Source organism: Parasteatoda tepidariorum, chromosome X1 (genome assembly GCF_043381705.1).
Source record: "Parasteatoda tepidariorum isolate YZ-2023 chromosome X1, CAS_Ptep_4.0, whole genome shotgun sequence".
NCBI classification, from domain to species: Eukaryota; Metazoa; Arthropoda; class Arachnida; order Araneae; family Theridiidae; genus Parasteatoda; species Parasteatoda tepidariorum.
In genome coordinates, this window is record NC_092214.1 from 24,516,505 (window position 1) to 24,538,837 (window position 22,333).

A 22,333-nucleotide genomic window follows, 5' to 3' on the forward strand; every position below is an offset into this window, starting at 1 on the left:
AGAAAAACTAGTTGTAGAATATTCACATGTACAAAAATGCAGGAGACAAAAACAGAAATATCATTGAGCAAATAAAAAATAGGTAGTTTGGTTTAAAGCTGGGGATAAAAATATGTACATGTACATAAATACAGTTAAAACAAAAAAAAAAAAATCGTTATTTCAAACTTATAAATTTAACAACTTGATTATTGAAAAGATGCAATAAGTAAAATAGAGAATATTAATGTAAAATACAAAATCAGATTCGGGGAATTCTATTTGGTTTAATTCAATATATTTAAATATATCAACAAAGATTTGTCATACATGTTGATTAAATTAATATATATATGTATATATTAACAAATATATTAAACTCATTTTACACTTGAAGTATGGCAAAGCTTTAGAATATCACAAACATATTTGCCTTAGAACATTAATTAAGTCTAAAAAGTGCAACAAAGACCAAACATATACTGCAATAATAATTAAGGTTACCAACGAAGAGGAAACAAAACACGAGTTAATTATTAAATATGTGTGAAAACGTCTAACAATATTATTCTTTAAGACTACAGGGAGAAATAAATAGAGGAAAACATTAAATTATACTTTTTTTCTAACAACATTTATTTTGATATTTTTAAATGTCTTAACTGTTTTATGCAGGTTATTTCTTTTTTTTTTCTTCATATATATTATGTTTTACAGTTCTACAATGAAATATTTCTTTTAAAATTCATAATACTTTTTTTTCATATTGAATCCTAGAATTTCTCCATTGTTCGAGGATAAAATATTAGTAAACTATTTATTTTGTCATCGTCTCTAAAAATTTTAATATTGTAGGAAATATCTGAATAACTGCAATTTAAAATAAAAGTAACAGTAAATCGAAATTTTGTCAATTTCTACAATGGTTATTAAATGGTCAAACATAACAAAATAAGGTGTTTAAAAAATTTATTTCTGGTTAATATTAATTAAATTCTGTTATTTTATTTTATTAAACTTGTGATAATTACATAAATTTTGTTTAAAATATTAAAAAAATATAATTAAAAGCCATGGATAAAATTTGGGAGAAGATGATTTTTTCTAGATTCAAAAGTTTTGAGGTAAAATCTGGTGATTAATCTTATAATTTTTAATACTTATTTATTTATTTTTTTACATATATTACGTCTGGTGTTTTTTTAAAGAGGATTTACTAAAATATGCTTGTTTCGAATATTGTATTTAAACGTTTAAACATACATAAGCAGGTTTTTATGGCTCCAAAAATGAAAAACCATTTCTGACTGATCTCTTCAGTTTCGCCAACAAGTTAGCAAGATTGAAGGTTCCCTTTTGGCTTTTCACATATAAGGTGGCTATTTATTGTCAATAAAAGCTTTGACATAGTACCGCTTTAACAAAGAGTTCACTGTCATGTACCTCTCTAAGTAAACAGGGAAACAGAACTTCAAAATGAATCTTAATGTTACTATAGTTGTTATTGAGAACTGGGTAGTGGAGTTACTTCGTAAGTTTATAAATGCCATGCATATTTGATTAAGATTAAATTTCAAAACCTGATATCGGTGACGTTTGTACTTTTTAACCAGTTTTATGCATTTATTATTTCATTAAAATATCGTTGAACTAAGAAGTAAAATATACTAAATTTCAATTTCAAAACACTGAATGAAAAAAAAAATAATCCCAATCTAACTCCATGAAAGTAAAAATTTTCAAATAAATCCTAAACAGCGTAAAACAATTATTTTGCTTTAAAATTAAACTGAAACCCTAAGTTGACGTTAGATAATTGAAAAGTTCAAAACTATTTGTTAGTTTAACGTTCGTTTTAGTTGAGACAAAGAAGAAAAGTAATGAGAAAATCTAACTACAAAATAAATGTGGAAAAAGCCAGATTTTTAGCAGAATCTCTGGAGGGAAAACTATAAAAACTCATTCTAAAGAAATTATTTCCCTAAAGGCGGAAACAATGTCCCTCTGTCTTACAAGCAGTTAATTATTTAATTGTTGTCTGAGCGAAGTGATCTGTTGCACAGACAAGATTAATCAAAAGATTTGCATTCGAAAAGACGAAGACAAAAGACTGTGCGCATCCCTTAGTACATCTCGATTTGCTCCAAATAGAAAAGTCCTTTTATGAAGAACATCTTCTCTGGTTCGGTCCCTAACTAACACGAAATTAGAAGCAAGCCACAGTAACAAGAGAAGAGAAAATCTACTTTTGTTTCAGATAATGACTCTCAAAGTCTGAAAACGTGGAATTTGCATTACAATGGATTTTTCCCAGGGTAAACTTGTTTACTTTTTGAAACAGCGCCTTTTAAAATGAGAACACCACTTATCATCTAACCAGTTGTGATCAAGTATCAAAGTAAAGAAAATGAAGAAGGCTTTCTAATAACACCTTTTCTTTTCATATTACTTAACGAAAAATCATTTCTAGACGGAAAGGATGATTAAAATCACTTTAACGACGCCATCTTTTTTCATTGCCTACAATTCATTTTCAAAAATCATTTTATTTTTTAATTAAAATTTATGAGGACTCACTTTGGGGGTGGCCCCTTCTATCCTAGTTTAATTTTAAGGGATACTCTTTATTATCTCTTGGGAGATATATTTTAGAAACGTAATGTTAATGTTTCACTCTACCTTAAACCTCACGTTTCTTAAGATCGTTTAATATCCTATATCATAATAGCTAGCTAAGTTTACTATTCGTCACGCATAGTAATTATGAACGTGATGGTTGCTAACACGTTTAGCAAATACATTTTCCTTAAGCATTAATCGTTTCGCACACCCACCACTGTACTAAACTTCTTCTAAGACAATCTTTGAACGCTTGTTTTATAAACAGGGGTTATGTTCACACCAAACCCATCTTCGCATCAATTACATATCTAACAGAAGAGGTGGGGAAACAAAAAGTTTTTTTTCTTCCAAGTAAAAAATTGTGCTGCTGACTATATTACCTCTCCCCAAAATTTGCATAGATAAAATAAAATAGCGATATAGCTTAAAACGGTGTCAAGTAACACTCATTTTTATCGAAAGGCATTAAAAGAGCTGGATTGAACGCAACGGAATGAATTTGAGAAAAAAAAAAATTATGAGAGATGGATCGTGATGTAGAAGAAATTAATAGTCGCATTTGGGGATGTAAGAAAGCTTCTGGAATGCTTTTAAAGCGGCCAAATAGTTGCAAAATGCATGGGTTATTCTCAAAATTTATCTGGTCACAAGGTGGCAGTACCCAGTAATTTTGAAGTTTGTAGTTGCAAGTCGCCTTCCCTCAATAACCTGTTATTACGCATGGTAAAACGTTTTGATAGATGATATACAAAGTTTAAACAGTAACAAAAATGATCGAATTAAATATTCCTTAAAATGTTTTTAAAGTTTTCCTTCTTAGGCGGAAATTTTTTCCTCAAAATCTTATTATTTTGTAAAATATCTGAAATCCAGCCTTCTTCAACTTTGAAGGTACTAATTATTCTAATGGTACTTTTATCTAACTATGGTACGATAAGCTACAACTAATTGGCCAAAATGAATAAACTGCAAATAACTTACTCTCAAAAAGCAATTTTAACTTCACTTTTAATGCTCTCAGAACAAGTCGAATGAACTAGAGAAGCTTTGCATTAAGAGTACTTAATACCGATGCAAAATTCTCAAAAGCTCTTAGGTTTAAAAGCGCGAACAAAGAAATCGAGGATTAAAACTTTTTAATGAACCTTTAACTTTTTATTCGATAATCGGAAGGGGAATTGCAGATTAAAAGAGTTAAATAGCGCCATTCGAAGAAAAAAAAAACAAGCTCTTTTATTCAATTCGCAATATTTCATGCTACGAAATAGGTATTAAAGATTTGTTTAGCTAATTGAATATTTTATACCTTAAATAACATAGTAATTTTTTTTTTATTCAAAAGCAATTTATTAAGAGTAAACAGATTATGAGTTTCCCTTGAGAGGTACATGGCAGCTTGAATATTTTGTTAGAAGCTAATTGGCATAACTAAAATTTTTAAGGAATTATTATAAAAAGGAAACAAACAATTTTGCATTCCTTCTAATACATCCAATCCAGATGAAAGCCCGCTTCAACGAAAATTCTATGTACAAATCACTCACGTCATTCAATGGTCATTCAATCATACAAGGAAGGGGGAAATTGGCATTAAATGCCCATACCTAATCCATCTTCTGTTTAGACAGTGTTTGACACTGTAGATACAAGTACAGGGATTGGGGTTTTTGAGGGTATATATGCATGGAGTACTTGAATCTTAAGTACAGTCCTAGCTTAGAGGTCAAACTTGTTTAACAAGACTTAACATCTTAGCTGAATAGATATCTGCTCGTTAGCATCTAATATAAAAGAATGACTTCCAATATCCCAATTTAGAAATTCCTTTTAGCTGATAGTTTATTGAAATAAAATCTAACAATTGAAGAATAATTAAACAAGCTATCACATTCATATTCATTTAACAGAACATATTTATTTATTTTTATTATTTATATTAAATATTATTTAATTTATATTAAAACTATAACGGGAGAGATTTTAATTGCATTAAAATATATGAAAAGTAAGAAATTTTTGTTTCAACTAAAACAGATCAGTACAATTTAGAATAATAGATTTTGAATTTCAGAAATAATACACGTACAATTTATGAGCATAATTTCTCATAAATGAATAGCAATAAAGCTTTATTCCTCTTTGCAAGAATTACTGAGTTTTCTCGTTAACAAGCATTTAATAAACAATTAACTTAAATCTAAAAGCCTCATAAAGCTAACTTCTTTAATAAATAAAAAAATAATAATAAAGTCACTAAATCCATTGATATGACACAATAAAACCTAAATGAGTCAAGTATTATTCAAAAGGTTTATGAAAAGAGATGTTTCATATAACTCCCTTTGTTTATGAGATCAATTAAAAGACTACGCCTTTTATAAACAATTAAACAAAACGACTTCAAAAGAAATTATTTGAAATTCACTAATAGCTATAAAGAAATAAAAAGCATTGAGAAAATAGGCTTTAAAGTGATAACTTTTAAAAGCAAGGCACTGTAGTATGTTTGAGATAATATTTACTACTTATTTATAATGATATTAAACAAAACCTCTATACTGAAATAATATTCCTGAGAATTTACTTCTTTTAAAATAAAAATGGAAATAAGGGGGTGAAAAAGACAACACGTCAGACTTTTAAAGGCTAAAATCAAAACTTAATAATTCCCACTGCAATAAGGGACAGGAAAATATTCCAAAAAAATCTATTTTTACAGGAATGTATTAAGGGGTTTATATTTAAAATATCACCTTGGGCATACGACACTTTAATAAAAGTGTTTCTGGTATCAGAAAGTGTTTTTATATCTACGAAAAAAAAGTCACACAGATTTCAAACACAAACATTTCTGATGATATCAAATATATGATGAACAGATCCATTAAAAGTGAATGTATCAATTCACAAGTTGTTTCAATTAAAAGAGAACAGTTCAAATATATTCGGGGGCACAATATGATATTTAAAATGACACGAGCCATTTTAATTGTATTTCAAATATCGTAAATCACAGTATCAATCTTGTCTATGGTCAACAATTTTCTTTCAAAAATATAACTCATTTAAAACTGTAAACACTGGGTATTTGAACTGTTGTGAATTGACATGGTAAAAAAAAATCATATGTTGTCTAAAATGGTTTTACCTGGAAACACGAAACACATTACAATTATTATTACAGCTCTGATAATTACATACACACACAAAATACATATACACACAGGCATTGGGGGCTTAATTCTTCAATGTGCCATATTTTTATATTAGCTTGTACACAATCAGAGAATGCTATATATTTATATTATTTATATATGTATAGATATTTATATATATACATATATATCTTTTTTTTCTGGAAGTTAAAACTTTGTTCGTCTTTATTTGTGACATTTTAAAGTAAAGTTTAGCCCATCAAAATTATATTTATGCTACGAGAACCAGATTTTATCTTCCTTAATACTGGCCATAATTTAGATAAATAGAAGAATCCAATGCCACATATTTAATGCTCAGTCAGACACAGATAAAAAAATGCCTTAAAAAAAACAAGTGAAAAGAAACATTCTCTCGTGTAGAAATATGAAAAATCTCAATAGAAACACGATTAAGAGTAACAGTTCTGTAATAAACAAGTAACAATATTTCACCACACTCACAAAATTAACATCAAAGATAAACGATTACGATTAATTGATTTAGATAATACACTAGAATAATATACAGATGATGAACGAAACAAAATGAAGCAACATTTTGTTTCTGATGAAAAACATACAAATTTGAGGTATTCAGAAAATTTCCCAAACTAGCTCTATTACCTACTAGTTGCAATGAAAATCAACGAGTCTACAACATCTGAAGTCTTTAAAAGTGTATTTTTTTGTGTGAGCAAATAGTAGATTGGATTACCAGAAATTATAGTTATTTGGACATCGAAGAATACAGACGTGATTTAACACGTGAAATGAGTTTGATTTTCTTTATCATTCTCACAATTTGCTTATATTTTGAAAAAAATCCCTGATGACATTTGATGGAATAAGCACCACTGAGAAAAAATCGTAAGAAGCTGATGTTAAGCAGCCTGAACGAAAGAAATCACTGATGAATGTATTTAAAACAGTCAGAGTAAGAAAATTATTGTTTTCCAGCGATTTATTCTGAAACATTGAAATAAACAACCTTATTTTTTCATATATTTTATGATATTACTTTGATGATTTCTTTCGTTAAAGACTGTCTCGTGTGCAAACTGTTGCATTTCTCTTGTTATTAATAATTTATTTAGCACTGAATCATGATGAAAACTGTATACCACACTTTACTTAAAACATTTGAGCCATGAAAAATATTTTTGCATGTTGGAATTGATGCACTTACAGTAAAATGTTAAGTTTTGAATGATAATACTATGTCTATATGATGAGGTATAAGACAGGATACAAAGAGAATGTCCTACACAGATCTCACTATTGCAAGAGACATTAAAATTAGCATTCCCACTTATTCTTTTAAGAGAGTTTGGATAACAAATTTAGTGAAACTTAAAGACAATACTCTTAATAAGAAACTTGCTAACAGTATAAACGGATACAAATTTAAAAATGACTGAAATGAATAAACTGTTTAAGTATTGGCTAAACTGGAACGCACTCTCTAAGATTCAAGGCACCATTATGAGTCTGATGGACTTTCCCTCCGAATCACAGGTGCGAAATCACAAATATTTTTGTTTTGATGGCAATGATATATATTTTGAATTTTTCAAATGATTTCTCATCACGAGATGGAGAGAGTGAGGGAAAGAAACAGTTGCCAATACTTAAATTTTAAAATGTCAGCATTTTATATCTGATCAAGTTAATTATGTAAAAAGAAGTGTGGAAAGGCTAACTTTTGCCTCATATTCAAGCTTCTTGGCATGCAAAGTTAACATCACGTTCAAACTCATTAAACCTGAATTATGTTTGTAATATATATATATATCTCCAAGAGCTTGTGACTCGTTGATGTGAGTGATATACATAGAGACGTCTTTCAGCAAACATCGCATAAAAATGTAAAATTGTCGTAAAACACAACGCTAAAAATTCACCGGGAATTAAGAAATCTGAGGTAAGAGTCCATCAGTCCGAGACTTAAATGAGGAATTGAGCTTTCAAAGGTTCACTGATATTGGTGTAAATTAGTATTTGGATGGTATACAACAAATTCACAGATTCAACATTTTACGAATAAGAAAAGACAAACTTTGAACGCTCTTCCCGTGAAAGAAGATTTCAGTCCTCTCGAACTATTGATGTTTTTCATTGTTGTTGACTTTTATCTTTCATCGTTATTGGATGCTCTCCTCCACTCATTGTTGGCATTGATGCATAGTTCCGAATTTGATGAAGAGAAATAAGTTGATTGGGGAAAGAACTATGGCTCTGTTTAACTTCCATTGATCCCATTGGGTTTGTGCTCTTTGGAAAATTAATGGGTTCATAAGGGAAATATGAGGTACGTGTTGCTGACGGCATGGACAGCTGAGGTCCTGAAGAAATAGGCAACATTCCCGACTGAATGGGAGTGAATGCTGAAGTGTTCTTACTTGTGGGTGGATGATGACCTTGAGTCATAGATGAAGTATCATATTGGTTTTGACCTAAATGCGAGCCTAAATCGTGGTCCCTGCCGTTTGTATGATTGGCACTATTTGCCACCATCTGCTGCTGTTGTTGTTGTTGCTGTTGTTGATGGCGAGGATCCATATGGAGTCTCGCATGATGGTCATTCATGCTATTCTGAAGACATGTTTCTGAGACATGCGGATGCAGATGATGAGAAGGTGGAGACATGGGTGATCCCATTGAAGAAGGATCTCCCATTCCATGATGAGTTTCGGAAGATACCGAGGAGGCAGTTTTTGTCCAATAATTGTCCGTGGGCGCTGGCCCACGAAGTGATTGATTGGAAGGTATATTGAGGTTGTTATTGTTGGTTAAAGGTGGCAACGGACGTTTTTCAAGACGGTCAGCATGCTTCTGCATGTGCTTGGCAAGATAAGTTTCCTGCGTATATGACTTCCCACAAAATTGACAAATATGTGTTTTGAGATGTTTAGACTCTTTGTGCTTTGGGATGTGCTCCAATAGACCCGCTTCATCAGCGAAACATTTGTAGCAGCTGTTGCACTTGTAAGGTTTATCTGTCTGGTGACAACGAGAGTGAGATTGTAAATTGGACAGTTGCGAGAAGGCCTTGTTGCAGCCAGGAGCCCGACACTTGTAAGGCTTATCCCCCGTATGTGTCCGGATATGTTGTTGAAGATGGGACAGCTGAGTGAACTTCCTCTGGCAGATCTCGCATCGATATGGCTTGATACCCAGGTGGATACGCGTATGCTGAGACAGGTATGAGGAGTTGGCGAACGCCTTGGAGCATTGAGAGCACTTGTACGGTTTGGCCTCACGCATGTGGATTTGAGTGTGTAGCTGCAAATCTGCCTTGGACCCAAAGATCTGGAAAGAGTAGAGAGGGATCAGTCACGTTTCGTGATTTTTTTCTTTTCTGAAGAAATTATCATTTATTTTGGAAAACTGGCCTACCACACCATGTAAAGGCAAAATCGAAATATTTTTTTTCTTTAAAAATTTGAATAAATTTGAAACGGCATGACAGGCCGCCAAGATTTAAAATTTAAGCAAAATATATTTTAATTTTTAATATTATGGGCTCAATTTTAAGTCACGAATTTTGTTGGCCAAGGCAGGCAGCAGCTAAACACTTTGGAGGTGGCCTCACAGGGCATGGTGTGGCTGTGGCAATGAGCGTGAACCGGATTGGCCTCGCGTGGCCACAGTAATGCCTGGAGGGGTACACACTCCTGAAGCACTGGGCCACGAAATTCCTTCAATCCGGTGCACGGCAGGAAGAAAGAAGAAAGGAAAGGGAGAAACAGAATTAAAAGACACAGGGACACTAAAATAGACAGCAAAACACATCATACGCAAAATATCATGTTAAAAACATATAAATCGGTTTATTCATAATATATGGTAGCAAAATCTGTTTTTTATAGTCATATATTAAAAAAATATATACACACAGTATTATACACATAATAACGTGTTCCGATCTATTTATAATATAATATATATAGATCGAATCATGTTTATGATAAAATTTATATTATAATCAAATTTTAATTTAGTTACAATTTAAATTAATATAGCAAATGAGTAATACACGTATTTAAAAGTTACATACAGAATTTAAAAAATATTTTAGTACAAGTGTGTTTTATTCAGTCGAATTAGAGTAAGGATAAAATGAAATTACTAAAGATATTTTTCCGATTCTAAGGATTAAAAAATTATGTTTCTTAATACCAATAGAGGCCGCCACAAGTACTTATCTCTTTTTCAAATAAAGAGAGATTCGAAAAGAAAAGAAAATAATTTCGAGAAAAGGAGAAGCTTTTTCATCAGAATTCCCACGTGCTCCAGATTTTCTCCTAACAACACCAATTATTCGAATTTACGAAGAATACGTGCATAAAAATAAACCACTGCAAATCTTTTAGAATTCCTAGTAAAATTTTAAATGAAAAATAAGAAAAGTAACTCAGACAAATACAGCAGATTTTAGAAAACTGGTCATTTAATTTATCCATTTTTACAAATCTGAATATAATAAAAAAAATGACACTTTAATACAGATAAAGTATACTTACACATAAGATAAATTAATTTAATTCATTTTATTTAGGATACATAACAAACTCATTTTTATTTCATGCATCTAGCGAACTCAATGCTTTCTTATTACTTAAACAATTCTCTAGAATCAATAGTATTGATGAATTATGGGAAAAATAAATATTTTCGTCTTAAAATTGGGGAAAATATCAGTAATGTATTTTTAACCAAATATTTACACCCGGTAGAAATTACTGAAAATTTTTGAATGAGAAAATGCAATATAGATTAATTTGGAAATCGAATAATTTGAAATCGCAAAGCATCTGTTTTCTAATGTTGAAGAATAATTGAAGGGTTAGGGGAAAAATAGTAATAAACCACTCTTTTTCCTATGTAAGTTTTACAGAAAATTGCACCCCAGTATTTTTTCCACCTATGTAAGTTTTTGAAATTCAAAGTAGATAACAATGCAATACATAGAAACATTTTATTGCCGACATTGAAAGTTATATTATTCATCAAAATTACTCGCTCAAGCTATTTAAAAATGTCGCTTTCGACCCAAAGGATTTAATTTAATTATACATTATATACTTTAATTAAAAAAATTGTTATTATAAAAGCTGTAGAGATTGCTTCCATATTATTGTAGCCCAAAAACGTGTTACTCAAAATGTACTAAATCTAAAAACAATAGTTTAAAATTAAAAATAAGAAAAATTAATAAAAAAAAACTAATCTATATTTATGTATAGAAATTTTTTTTTATACTTTATTTAACATGAAGCTTGATCAGTTTTAATTATCCATTAATAAAATAGGCGTCGAAGTTAAGCTTTATTATATCCGGCTTTTTTTCAGAGGAATTCCCTTAAGTTAACACCGAAGGTGTAGAAAAATTTTTGGTTCAGAATTAATACTAGTTTTTTTTATGATCTATGTAAAAAAAGCAAAAAAAAAAAAAAAATTTAAGATGAATTATTCAGAAAAAAAAAGTTTATAAAAATAAAAGAAGCATTATTGCATTATTTCACCTAAAATAAAATAAATTTAAAATTCCGGACGCGTTATTTGTTCAACTGATACCCATTACAGACTTATTTTCTTTCACCTTTATTGCATCAAGTTTAACTTTTTAGAGAATGCTGCGCCACTGTTCTTTCGCTAGACCCCAACTAATTACTTTAGTGTTATTTGCGAATTTTATTTTTTTTTATCCCCTCCCACTTTTTTTTTTATACTAAGCAAGTTCATCCTATTATTGGTATAGTGTGAAGAGAGAGTAAAGACGCTGGTGTAAATTATAATTTGCCTACGCCCTGAAGGCAATAACTTCAGTCGGCGCTAATATCAATTAGTCAGAGGCAGATTAATATTTCCAACACGAGCTTTTGCTTTTGAACGGAAGCTTTTGTTTTATTATTAGCCTGGGCATTTTTTCAAGCTCCCCTAACTGTATATGGGGATACAAATCTTATTTTCTTACTACCCTCCATACTTTCTTTATTACGCTGGGTCTATTTGTTATTAAAATATGATTAGCCTTTGAAAAAAAAAGTTTAAATGTTCGTAATTACAAGAACAGTGATTAATTATGTCAGCACACAAAGCGAAATTTATTTAGGCAAAAGATTACGAATATTTTTTTTAAAATTTGCTTTCAATTGTTATTCTCTTTTCTCACACCCCTCTCCCCAAAAAACTAGGAGAAAATATAGTTTTTTTATTTCCTTTTATACATAATATGTTATTGTTTTTCCTTTTGGTTATTCCCTCTCTTACAGTTTTCTTTTGGCAATTTTTTTCTTACTTCTCTAGCTAATAGATTTTATGAAAAAATTATCCATTAAAAAACAAGTTATAAATCGCGCCCCTCGTAATATGATATGTACACGGGGGAGGGGGATTTACCGTTTATTCTTTACGCCACTTCCTCCCTAAAGGGACAGAAAATTCTCCTCCAGAGGGATTTAAAAATATTTCAAGTCCCAGCGATTATTTCGTCTGCTCTTTATAACTTCATTTCAAAGAAAAATTAAAAAGTGTTTACACATTTTCAAGTCAAGAGAAAGAGAAAAGATGAATGATGAAATTAACAACCACTTTAAGTTAGGTTAAGGTTTGTAATAACAGATATTTTCCTGACACTTTTCTTCAAAGTAAAATTGTCATGTTATTTTTATTTGAACTAGTCAATTTTAATCCTTGGCTATTTAAGTAACAAATAGCTGCCGTTTGGTTTTGTTCGTTGTTTTAAAACGCTGCAGAGCGAATCAATGCAAATTTGCTTCTCTTGTATAATAATAAATTTTAAAAAGATGTTCTTACATTTATATTAAGTATAAACTACAAAATTTATAACGGTACAATCAAAATCCAAGAAATTTCTTAAGGAAATTAAGAAATCACGAATTGATTGCTAATACGATTTATTTATTTTGTTTGATTTGCTTTACTGCATCAAATTCACAAACATACTTTACTTATTAACAAATAAGGCACATTTGTTACATACATATTACAACACAAAATTAGGATGTTAGTTCAGGTGAACATAAAATTAAAATCTTTAGATCTTGTTGCTGTTTTAATGCTGTTTATATCAGTATCAGTTCCAATATTATAAGAGAATTCATAATAATTATTTTTCCAAATTTCTTTCTTATATACTTCCCAATAATTATTTTAAAACAGTGAGTTTTTTTTTCTTTTTTTTCTTTTTTGCATTAAGGAAAACGCTTATTGAAGAAGTAAGTTCAAACAATTTTTATTTTTTGTTTTGTTGCATTGTAGCTACTATCAAAAAGCTTTGTTGTATTGTACAACACAATCAAAATTTTACCTTTAAGTTTATTTTTACACACCTATGTTTTGTATTTACTACATTTATGGGTATCTAAAGTTGTCTGCAATTTTGAACTTAATTTTCATTCTCAATAACTCATTTGAGCCTATATCTAGGTTATATTTGTCACATCGGTAGCTATGGCAGCATTTGAAGTAACATTCATAAAATTTAAAACAGCTAAGCTTTAGTGTTAAATAACGTAAAAGTAATTTGAAGTTAAATGTTATAAAAACAATACTATTATTTTTTTTAAAAAAATAACATCGCATTTGTTATTAAAAATCTTAAAAATGCGTACAACTTGGCAATTGACAATTGTCTGAACTTAAAACTTTATAATCTGCTTTGTAAAACATTTCCAGTTAAAACGATTAACAAACTTAATTACACTTAAGTAAGTGGTTGGTCATTGCCGTAAATCACAAGACAATGGCTTAAAATTTTTTTAAATGTAGAAACTAGATTGCAGAGTTTTCCTTAAATTTGAAATGCAGAGGGAGGCGTTAAACGCGTTTTATGCCATAGGGACGACGAAATTCAAGCTTACCATAATGTTGATGGAACAACATTAAGTAGTTCTTATCAAAACAGCTTTCAAGCAGTTCTCTTGGAACAAAAAAAAAAAAAAAAATAGAGGATGGAAGATGAAGAATAGAGAAAAGCCTGGTACTCGCTTTAGCACACGGAAAGCGAGGAAAAGAGTAAGAAAAAAAAATAAGAATAGGTGAGGATAAAAAAGTTAGACATCGTAAGAGAGCAACTTAAGTTAACCATTGATGGATTAATCCCTCAACAATGCAAGCTCTAGGAGCAATACAGCTAAGGGACTTGCTATCTTAGCGCCCACAACGAGTTTGGTAGAGCAGACCCTTGAAAAGATAGCGCTCTACCTAGAGACCGAGTACGATGACAAAAGAGTAATGAGACATGACGAACGATAGGCTTAATCAGGGCGCACAATATCCTTTTCCAAACCATTCACTCCAGAAATGGTAATTTAAGAATCACTCTTCAAGCATCTCAAGTAGACGTTTATTGGTTTAGAAAATAAATTATTGTTTAAGAATGATATTTTATTTTGTTGCTTTTCAAATGTCGACACGTTTACGTATTCCGTTGGGCTGAAGAACTTGCATGTTAAGAATAGGGGAAGGCATCTATTATGCAACGGGAAATGATGCATCGACATTACAAGCAAGTCATCAAATTTACCCGTCATCGAAGATTAACAGCACATTCTGACACCAAATAAAACTATTGAAAGCTCCAAATTTTCTTTTCTTTTTTTTGAGTAGCTTTCTGCAAATGACTTCTATTTTGTGATGCTTGAAAAATGACTTTAAAAAACTCAAAAGAGAAATTACGTCTTACAAGTATCAAGTACTCTTTTTGTTTCGGTGCAGTATGGATCATTAAGCTTAGATACCAAGTGGAACAAGAAAGATTGGATTGATTGAATGTAAATATAAATTTTAAATAAGCTTATAATTTATTCAATTGAATCACTAAAGTACCTACTATTAAAAGTTACATAAAGAGTAATTTTCATTAGGGCAATTTTTGAAAAAATATTGAATACTAATAAGTAATGCGAACTTATCACAACTTTCGAGGTTAAATACGCTGCTTTGATTACCTTTATGTGCAACTTATCCACGAGAACTGCATTTTTATTTCATTCAATATTCAATATTGAATACTTAAAAATTCTCTATCGTTATATACTTTTATTTTCAAGAACAGAGAAATGCTTAACAAATCTTATTCAGACATCATCGAAATTTAATCGAAGTCTCACATAGTATTACAGACAGAAAATTCTTCAGGTTCTGTTACAAAATCAGATATTCTCTAAACAATGCACCTGAATCCTTTATAGCCAAAATATTACTTCCTAAAAATTTAATGGCAAACTTGAAATGAGGGAAAATTTTTTTATAAAAATTTTACCAGAATTAAAGTGATCGCAAAAGTGAAACAATTCCTAACTAAGAATGATTTTTTTTCGTAAGAATAGAAATAAATGGTATAAAAACCATTTTCTTATCAAAACTACTGATAAAACTTTAAATTTTGGAGAATTTAATTAAAAAAAAACCCTTTTAAATCTTTATAAAAATGTAGTGGATTAAGATACACTTTAAAAAAAAGACAGATATGACTAAACCGCATTTTTCATACTGCCAATTAAAAGTCGATAATTTTCAGATAATCCCTTTGGAAAAAAAGGAGACAAAAAGTGATCAATAAAAGAAAGAATAATGTTTGATGAAGCAGTTATGTTGAGAAGGTTGCTTTGCAAACGAATAAGTAACGCTCACTGAGTTAAGTGCATTTTCGATATAGACATCATCATTAAATAAATGGTGTGAACTCTTAACATCCCAAGTCCTGACAAGGACCCGTGATTATGTATGATTAGTTTGAGCTAAGCTATGACCGAACCTTTTGTTTGCTGGCGACCACCGCTACTTTAAAAAATCGCCTCTTTCTTAAAAGAACAGGCGATGTTATTAGAGAACGAGTCTAATGATATTCTGGCGTTTATGCAAAGGAGGGTAACTAGAACCAGTGACACTTTGTGCTTCAAGCTATTTTCTTACATCAACTTCAAGTCATTTTTTTTCCATCTTTTCGCAGCTCTTTTTTTTATTCTTAATTTAGAAACAGTTTTTTTTTTTTTTGCTTTACCAACGTCATTAAGTTTTTAATTCTCTTTTTGATTTTATAACGATGGAGAAAGTGTAATGTGATTGATGCTTTTATTAAAGCGCATAAATTTATAAATTAGTATTGATATATGGTTGGTAGCCTTTTAAACGTTATACAGCGTTAGGTTTGCATTGGTATATAAAGAGTTGGACTATTTGTCTTTTCTTATAAAAAAGAAAAGTTAATTATTAATTACTATTGACATTTGACTGGAAGTATATTTAATATGAGTGGGTTTCAATTTTTATGAAATATTTTTCTTTATTTTAAAAAAGAAAAATTTAATTATATTCATTTTAATGCATAACTTCAATTATTTAAAAAGTTTTGTAATTAGAAATTCCATGTATAAATTTAATCTATTTTTAAATTTTATAATAATAAAAAAAATGTAATGTCATAGATGATTTTATTTAATTTTGAAAATAGTATTAAGATACATGCAAAGTAAATTTTTTTTCAATCTTAAAACTTCAAAGAATTTTGTTTAATTTATGATAGGAAACATATGCACTAAGTTAATGCATAAATTGAAATATTTATTGATTTTTAATAATTTTAAAAGGAAAATAATAATTTTTGTATTTTTAATCAAATATTTGCTTTTGATGCTATTCTAATGAAACACGCAACATAATCGTGTAAATAAGGATTTCTATTAAAAAGTGTTGATTTAACTCCTTCATTATTTCAATTTGTTTTTTGTCTTCATTCAGTTCTTTTCACTATAATTTTCGAACATAAATACATTTATTGCGAAGAGTATTCAATTTTAACAAAGTTTGTTCCTCTGCCGTTCTTAAAAAAGTAAAGCACCACGAAAAAGTAAAATTTTCCCACTAAATCGTATATTCCATTCATTAACATAATTACTCATAATTTAAGAATAAAATTGAAGTTAAACATTGAATAAAACACAAATTCCTTTAGTCTTAAAAGTTAGTGTAGTGGGAATCACACATAAGCATAATTAGAATACATTGTTTATTGATATGTTAATTACTTTTGCGCCGCTCTTAATAATTCTTATTTAAATAAGAAATGAAATATTTATGACATACGAAGTTAAGTAATTTAAATGAATTTTGCAGTCATCTGTTTAAAATATTTTATTCCGGATAAAAATTGCTTTTTCAAATGTATCATTTAAAAGTAAATCTATTACAAATTAAAAAATAATAACGTTAAGTAACAATAAAATCCGGAATAGGAAATGTATGATTTTAAAGCGGAATCAACAAACATGAAAAAATTAGAAACTGTAGTCAATAGCATTAATGCAAATGTAGTAAAATGTGATATCATAACTAAGTTTGTTTGTGTTTTCGCAATTATTAGCTTGTTGTCGGAATATATAAATGCAAATAATAAAAACATAGGAAATTATTATTGTGTAGAAAAGTAATAAATATATGTAAAAATGACTAAAACAAAATGGTGCCGAGTTTTTCTTGTATTTTCAAAAAAAAAAAATTTATCACTCGAAAATATGAAGTAAAATTTATAAAACAAATATATTTGTGCCTATTTGAAAAATAAATAAATAAAAAATAAACGTCAAAAGCGTTGGGAAAAAAAAGGTAATACCCATTTGAAAAATGCAAAAAAAAAAAGTTTTATTTTTTTAACCTATGCAAAAGACGTTGCTAAATGAATTTTAGGATTTTCTTGATTTTTTTTCTTTATGTTATTTGTATCATTTATTTCATAAACATATACAATAATGATGCATGAAGTCGGTATTTTTAAACTGTCTACGAAGACTTAAAGGAAATGCTATGAAAAATTTCTTCTTCTGTAATTGTCTTACAACATCGTCTTTCAAGAGTTATCCTTAAAGATTAAAAGATGTGGGAAGCAAAATGGAAAGAAAAAATTTTTTTTCAATAAACGACTTTGGGGGAAAAAAACTGGTATTATCTATTCTTAGAAAAATGATATTTTTTAAGTTTGTAGAAGAATTTAGCTTGAGGCTATTTTGCCCTCTCACTTCATAAGTAAACGAAAAGCAATTGAATAGTTTAAAAGGAAATCAGTAGCGAAATTAAACAAAATTGAACAAGTGGATATATTTTTTATGGTCGCAGTGATTCAGAAAACAGAAAAACCCTCTTTGGGAAAAAAAAGAAAAAAAACTTGTAAGTTACCGTTTCGTGGGAATGTTGTTAAAACGAAACTTTAAAAGATGAATTTCAGAAAAATTTCGAAAGCCTCACTGTTGATTTTGTTAGGAAAATGTAACCCTAAGTTTTCTATTTGAAATCTACATAAAAGATCAAAGAGAAAATATTCAATGAGATTTTTAAAATAATTTTAAAAGAAGCAGTAAATAATCTTGGAGTATTTTACATTAACTCGTTGCCAATCCTGTTTTTATAATAACGTTAAAGTCAAATTTCGTTTATATGAAATATAACAGCATGAGGCTGGGGAAACTGGGATTGGGTATTAAATTCATAAAATAAATGCGTTGCACTATTAAAGGTAAAGAGATTCATCATGGAGCGTAAGATAGAATGTCAATTTTGGAAAATTTAGAATTTTGAAAATTGAAATTTGGAAAATTGCTACGAAGATTTTCGGAGATTTTATTTTGTAATTAGAAAATTTAAGAAAAGTTCTTAATTGACTGAAATTGGCATAAAATAATATGTTTCTTAATACGAACTTCATCGAAATTTTAGACTTTAATGAGTGATTTTTTTAAAGAATTACTGTTCTAAAATAAATATGACAGTTTCCCCTCTGCTTCTTAAAGGGTGATTTTTTTTTTAAATGAAATTTCGGTTAGATAGTAAAATCACTAAAATAGGACTGTAGAGTTTCCTTCAAAAAATTTAGCAAATAATTTACCAACAAATTATTCAGGTGAATACATTGGATACAAAACCTGAAAAAACGGAATCAATAAATTGAGTGTTGAATATTTCATGAACTCATTTGGTAAAAGAAAAATTTACAGTATTACAAAAAAGACCGTTGAAATGTACCAAAAAGAATGGATTTAACAGAATGATAAAGTTTCCACCCGGTTTATTGTAAATCTCGACAAAATATCATCCAGAGGAATTGTAACACAAATGGAACTACAGAAATGTGTCCAATATATGCAATCAGGACAGAAGAGCCATGGGCACAGCTGAAGAAAAGAACTTTTCCTGATGGTAAATGGGGGAGCATAGCACTTTTTNTTTTTTTTTTTTTTTTTTTTTTTTTTTTTTTTTGTTAAGGGGATGACTACTGTCCATAGTGTTCAGGGAAGACCATGTATTGCATAGTCAAGGGAGTGGGGTGTTGCCATGGTGATTTTCGAGTGACGTCATACAGGAAACATGACTTCGTTGAACAACGATTTTGGAGCATCACTATGCATGGAATCAGGGAACGACATCAAATTTATTGTAGAAATCCGAAGACACTTGTCTCATCACTGAGAATGAACTCATGAGATTCCATCGTAACCCCCAAGTGGCCAGTTCTAACCATGTGGATTTTCATAACAATGTTTAATGATAGCGCACAGAAAAGCGAATTTGTCATTGCGTGTATTTATCAAAAGACACCAGAGAAATGGTGGTTCCTTAAAATTTTTAAATAAGACATCTGCTATGATTAGGGCGATTTTGTGCTTTTATTTTTATGAACAACTACTATTCAGGCATGAGAGCAGGAAAAACTCAAATCATGAAAAAATAAATAAAAACAGCAAGAGAAACTTTTCAGCACAAAAAGAAAACACTACATTACTTACATACTTATTTATTTATTTATTTTACTACATGTGTGCATTGTCAGTCCAACAAACTGTTAAATTTTATCTCTAAATCATGATTAATGATGAATAAAATAATAAAAAAAGTTTAGAAAATTAATTTTTTCTAAGTTTTAGAAGATCAGAAATTCCATCAAACGTCGGACTAATCATATGACTGACTGCAAACACATAGAGCAACTTTTAATTTCTACCCTAGGTACCCTTTTTTGCCTTATTAAACAATAATATTAACCATTTTATTATTTAAAATCAATGACATATTTTTACTATAGTTGAAACGGAAAAGAAATGGTTATAATACTATTTTCAAGAGTCGTCTAAGCTTAAACAGTCACAATAAGCCTATACTAGACACATCCAATCAACGTATTAAGAAAAAAATAGTTCAGACATTTTTCAAAAGGTATACGATCCCCTTGTAGCAGCAATAAGAGAACATTAACAAGAGAGCGCGGACTGCATTGAACAGCTCAATATTATGACCGCTAAATTTAATAAAGGTCCGCTACCACCGGGGGATAGAATAAGATAACAACTCAGATAGAAAAGGTGGCTGTCCCTTCTTGTCTCAATTGCCACAAAGTATATCTTTTTTTTTCTTCTTTTAGTGCCCATTTTTTTAAATTCACAAATCGAAAGACAATGCATACAAAAGAAGTTTTTGCCTAAGTTCAGAGGGCAAATCCCGTTTTATTAGCATTTAAGTAAAAATATCCTTTTGAAGAAGTTTCTTTTTAAACAACAATTACGTAAAATACAAAAGGTTTTGAAACGAAAGTATCGTATTGAATAAAAATGAATCAATACGTTTCATTTAACGTTCGACTTATATAAATTAGTGTATATAACCTTTAACTAATGAATTTAACGGTAACGAAAATCAACAGTTACCGACAATATTCGAGCTATTTTTAGCATAAATTTAAATCAGTATCAAATAAATATACCGACAGAATAACAATTTAAAGCTTCGCAAAGTTTGACATCAGTTCATTTGGAAAGGATAAACAGTCGATATAATAAATGTATTAGACATACAAGCAAATAAGTTCAATCAACACATTTTACTTGAATAGTTAAATTTTATGCGTTGATTTGTCACTTGGTAAGACCATATAAAAGGAAACTTACCTGAGGGCACATTTTGCACTGGTACTTCCTGCCAGTGCCATTGGTGGCCACCCCTGATGGTGCTCCAGGACCCTTGGTAGCGGCGCTAATGGGTTGAGGCACCACTAGCATAGATCCGCTGGAGCTTGGGGTGGACACTGGTGGGCTCCCACTACTGGTACTGTTCGCCCTATTTCCGTGGGTACCATAGAGACTGTGCATTTGCGAGGAGTCCATTCCTCCACCTCCTCGACCTTCCTCCAGGCTGCCGCCAGGGCCTAAAAGCACATAAACAGACAATTATTACATTTGTCAACAAGTCAAAATTATCAATTAGTCTTGTTGAAAGGATCAATTTAATTGCGGTGGCTGCCTAGGTGAAACATAATTGGCAATGAAATTTACCGCGTTAGGTAAAGTGAGACAAGGGTTATAGCCTTTAAGTATTTAGTTTTGCAGTTTGTAAGAATGCATTTATCTCAAATTTTGTTATTAAAGAAACTATAATGATTGAGATTAAATATTCGTCAAAACGATTAATAGTAATGATATTTTTAAAAAAAATTACATTATTCAAGGAATTTATAGTGGAGAGTGCATAAGTTTCCAACCAGTATATTGCTATTTTAATTATGTTACAGAAAACTAATAATAATAAAGAAAGAAAGAGAGAAAATTATTTGTCTTTGAAAACAGTCGTACATTTTCTGTATAAAACTATTTTTATAGGAATCTTTAGAAAGATTTGTGTATATTTTTTAAATTATATGCATAAACTTGAGCAGTTTGCTCGCTCTAGTAAATAAGCAGTAATAAAATAAAGATAACGCAAACCAATTAAAATTAAACAGACAACTGCTTTTAAATTTTAAAAAAAAGTGGAAAATCTAAAATAAAGAAATGAATATTGCAGTTTTATTGAAGGATAAACAACGTTTAAATCTTTTACTGAGACATGGTTTCCCAGCGTAAACTGGTTTCCACCTTTACAAGTCAAAGAAAAAACGGTGCGCGGGGGAAAAGATCACTCATGGGTGAAGCAGGCAAGCGGTATTTCAGGGTTTATAAATGAAGCTGCAGGGAAAGTGACCTTAGTCTAGATCAACAATTCTTATGTTTAAAGGGAATTCACAAAACGAATTTTTGTTATCAAAATGTTAACGAAATTACACCATCAAGTTTATGAAATGCTATGTTAAAATAACGTAAAAATCATTATTAAGCTTCTAATCAAATTAACAATATCGTGAAAATCAATTTAACGAAAAATATTTTTAGTATCTATTATTTCGACATTTTTACTATTTATAAGTTCATAAAGGGAAAAATATACACTGCACTTGAAACAAAAGAAACCATTGAGGTTAATTTATGAAATGCACGTTATTAAAATTAGATTATTTTTCAAATTTTCATTATTAGTAAAAATAATATAAATAATTAATATTTATAACGTTTTAAAAATAAACTTAAGTACACAGCTTTTTTACGATATATTTTTATCCATAAAATTAAATGTATATTATGTATTGTACTTCAAACAAAAGTGATGGTTGATTTAAATTAATAAAATAAGAGTAATTAAAGTTAATGTGAAAA

The 22,333-nt window shown here is 29.7% G+C and overlaps 1 protein-coding gene across 10 annotated transcripts in view; it reads right to left on the minus strand.

The window, feature by feature from the left end:
* The window catches only part of LOC107449700 (zinc finger protein rotund), a 558,914-nt gene that overhangs the window by 126,708 nt on the left and 409,873 nt on the right, over positions 1-22,333 (minus strand). For 5 of the 10 annotated variants that reach the window (XM_071187673.1, XM_043043921.2, XM_071187672.1 and 2 more), the window contains 2 exons: positions 20,756-21,012; positions 7,331-9,107 (listed from right to left, as the gene is read on the minus strand). In XM_071187673.1, coding sequence (XP_071043774.1) covers positions 7,911-9,107; positions 20,756-21,012 — 1,454 coding nt within the window. In that variant the 3' untranslated portion in view covers positions 7,331-7,910. Of the gene's footprint in view, positions 1-7,330; positions 9,108-20,755; positions 21,013-22,333 lie in introns of those variants that run through there. The other 5 variants (XM_071187674.1, XM_071187671.1, XM_071187676.1 and 2 more) reach the window with 1 other exon arrangement.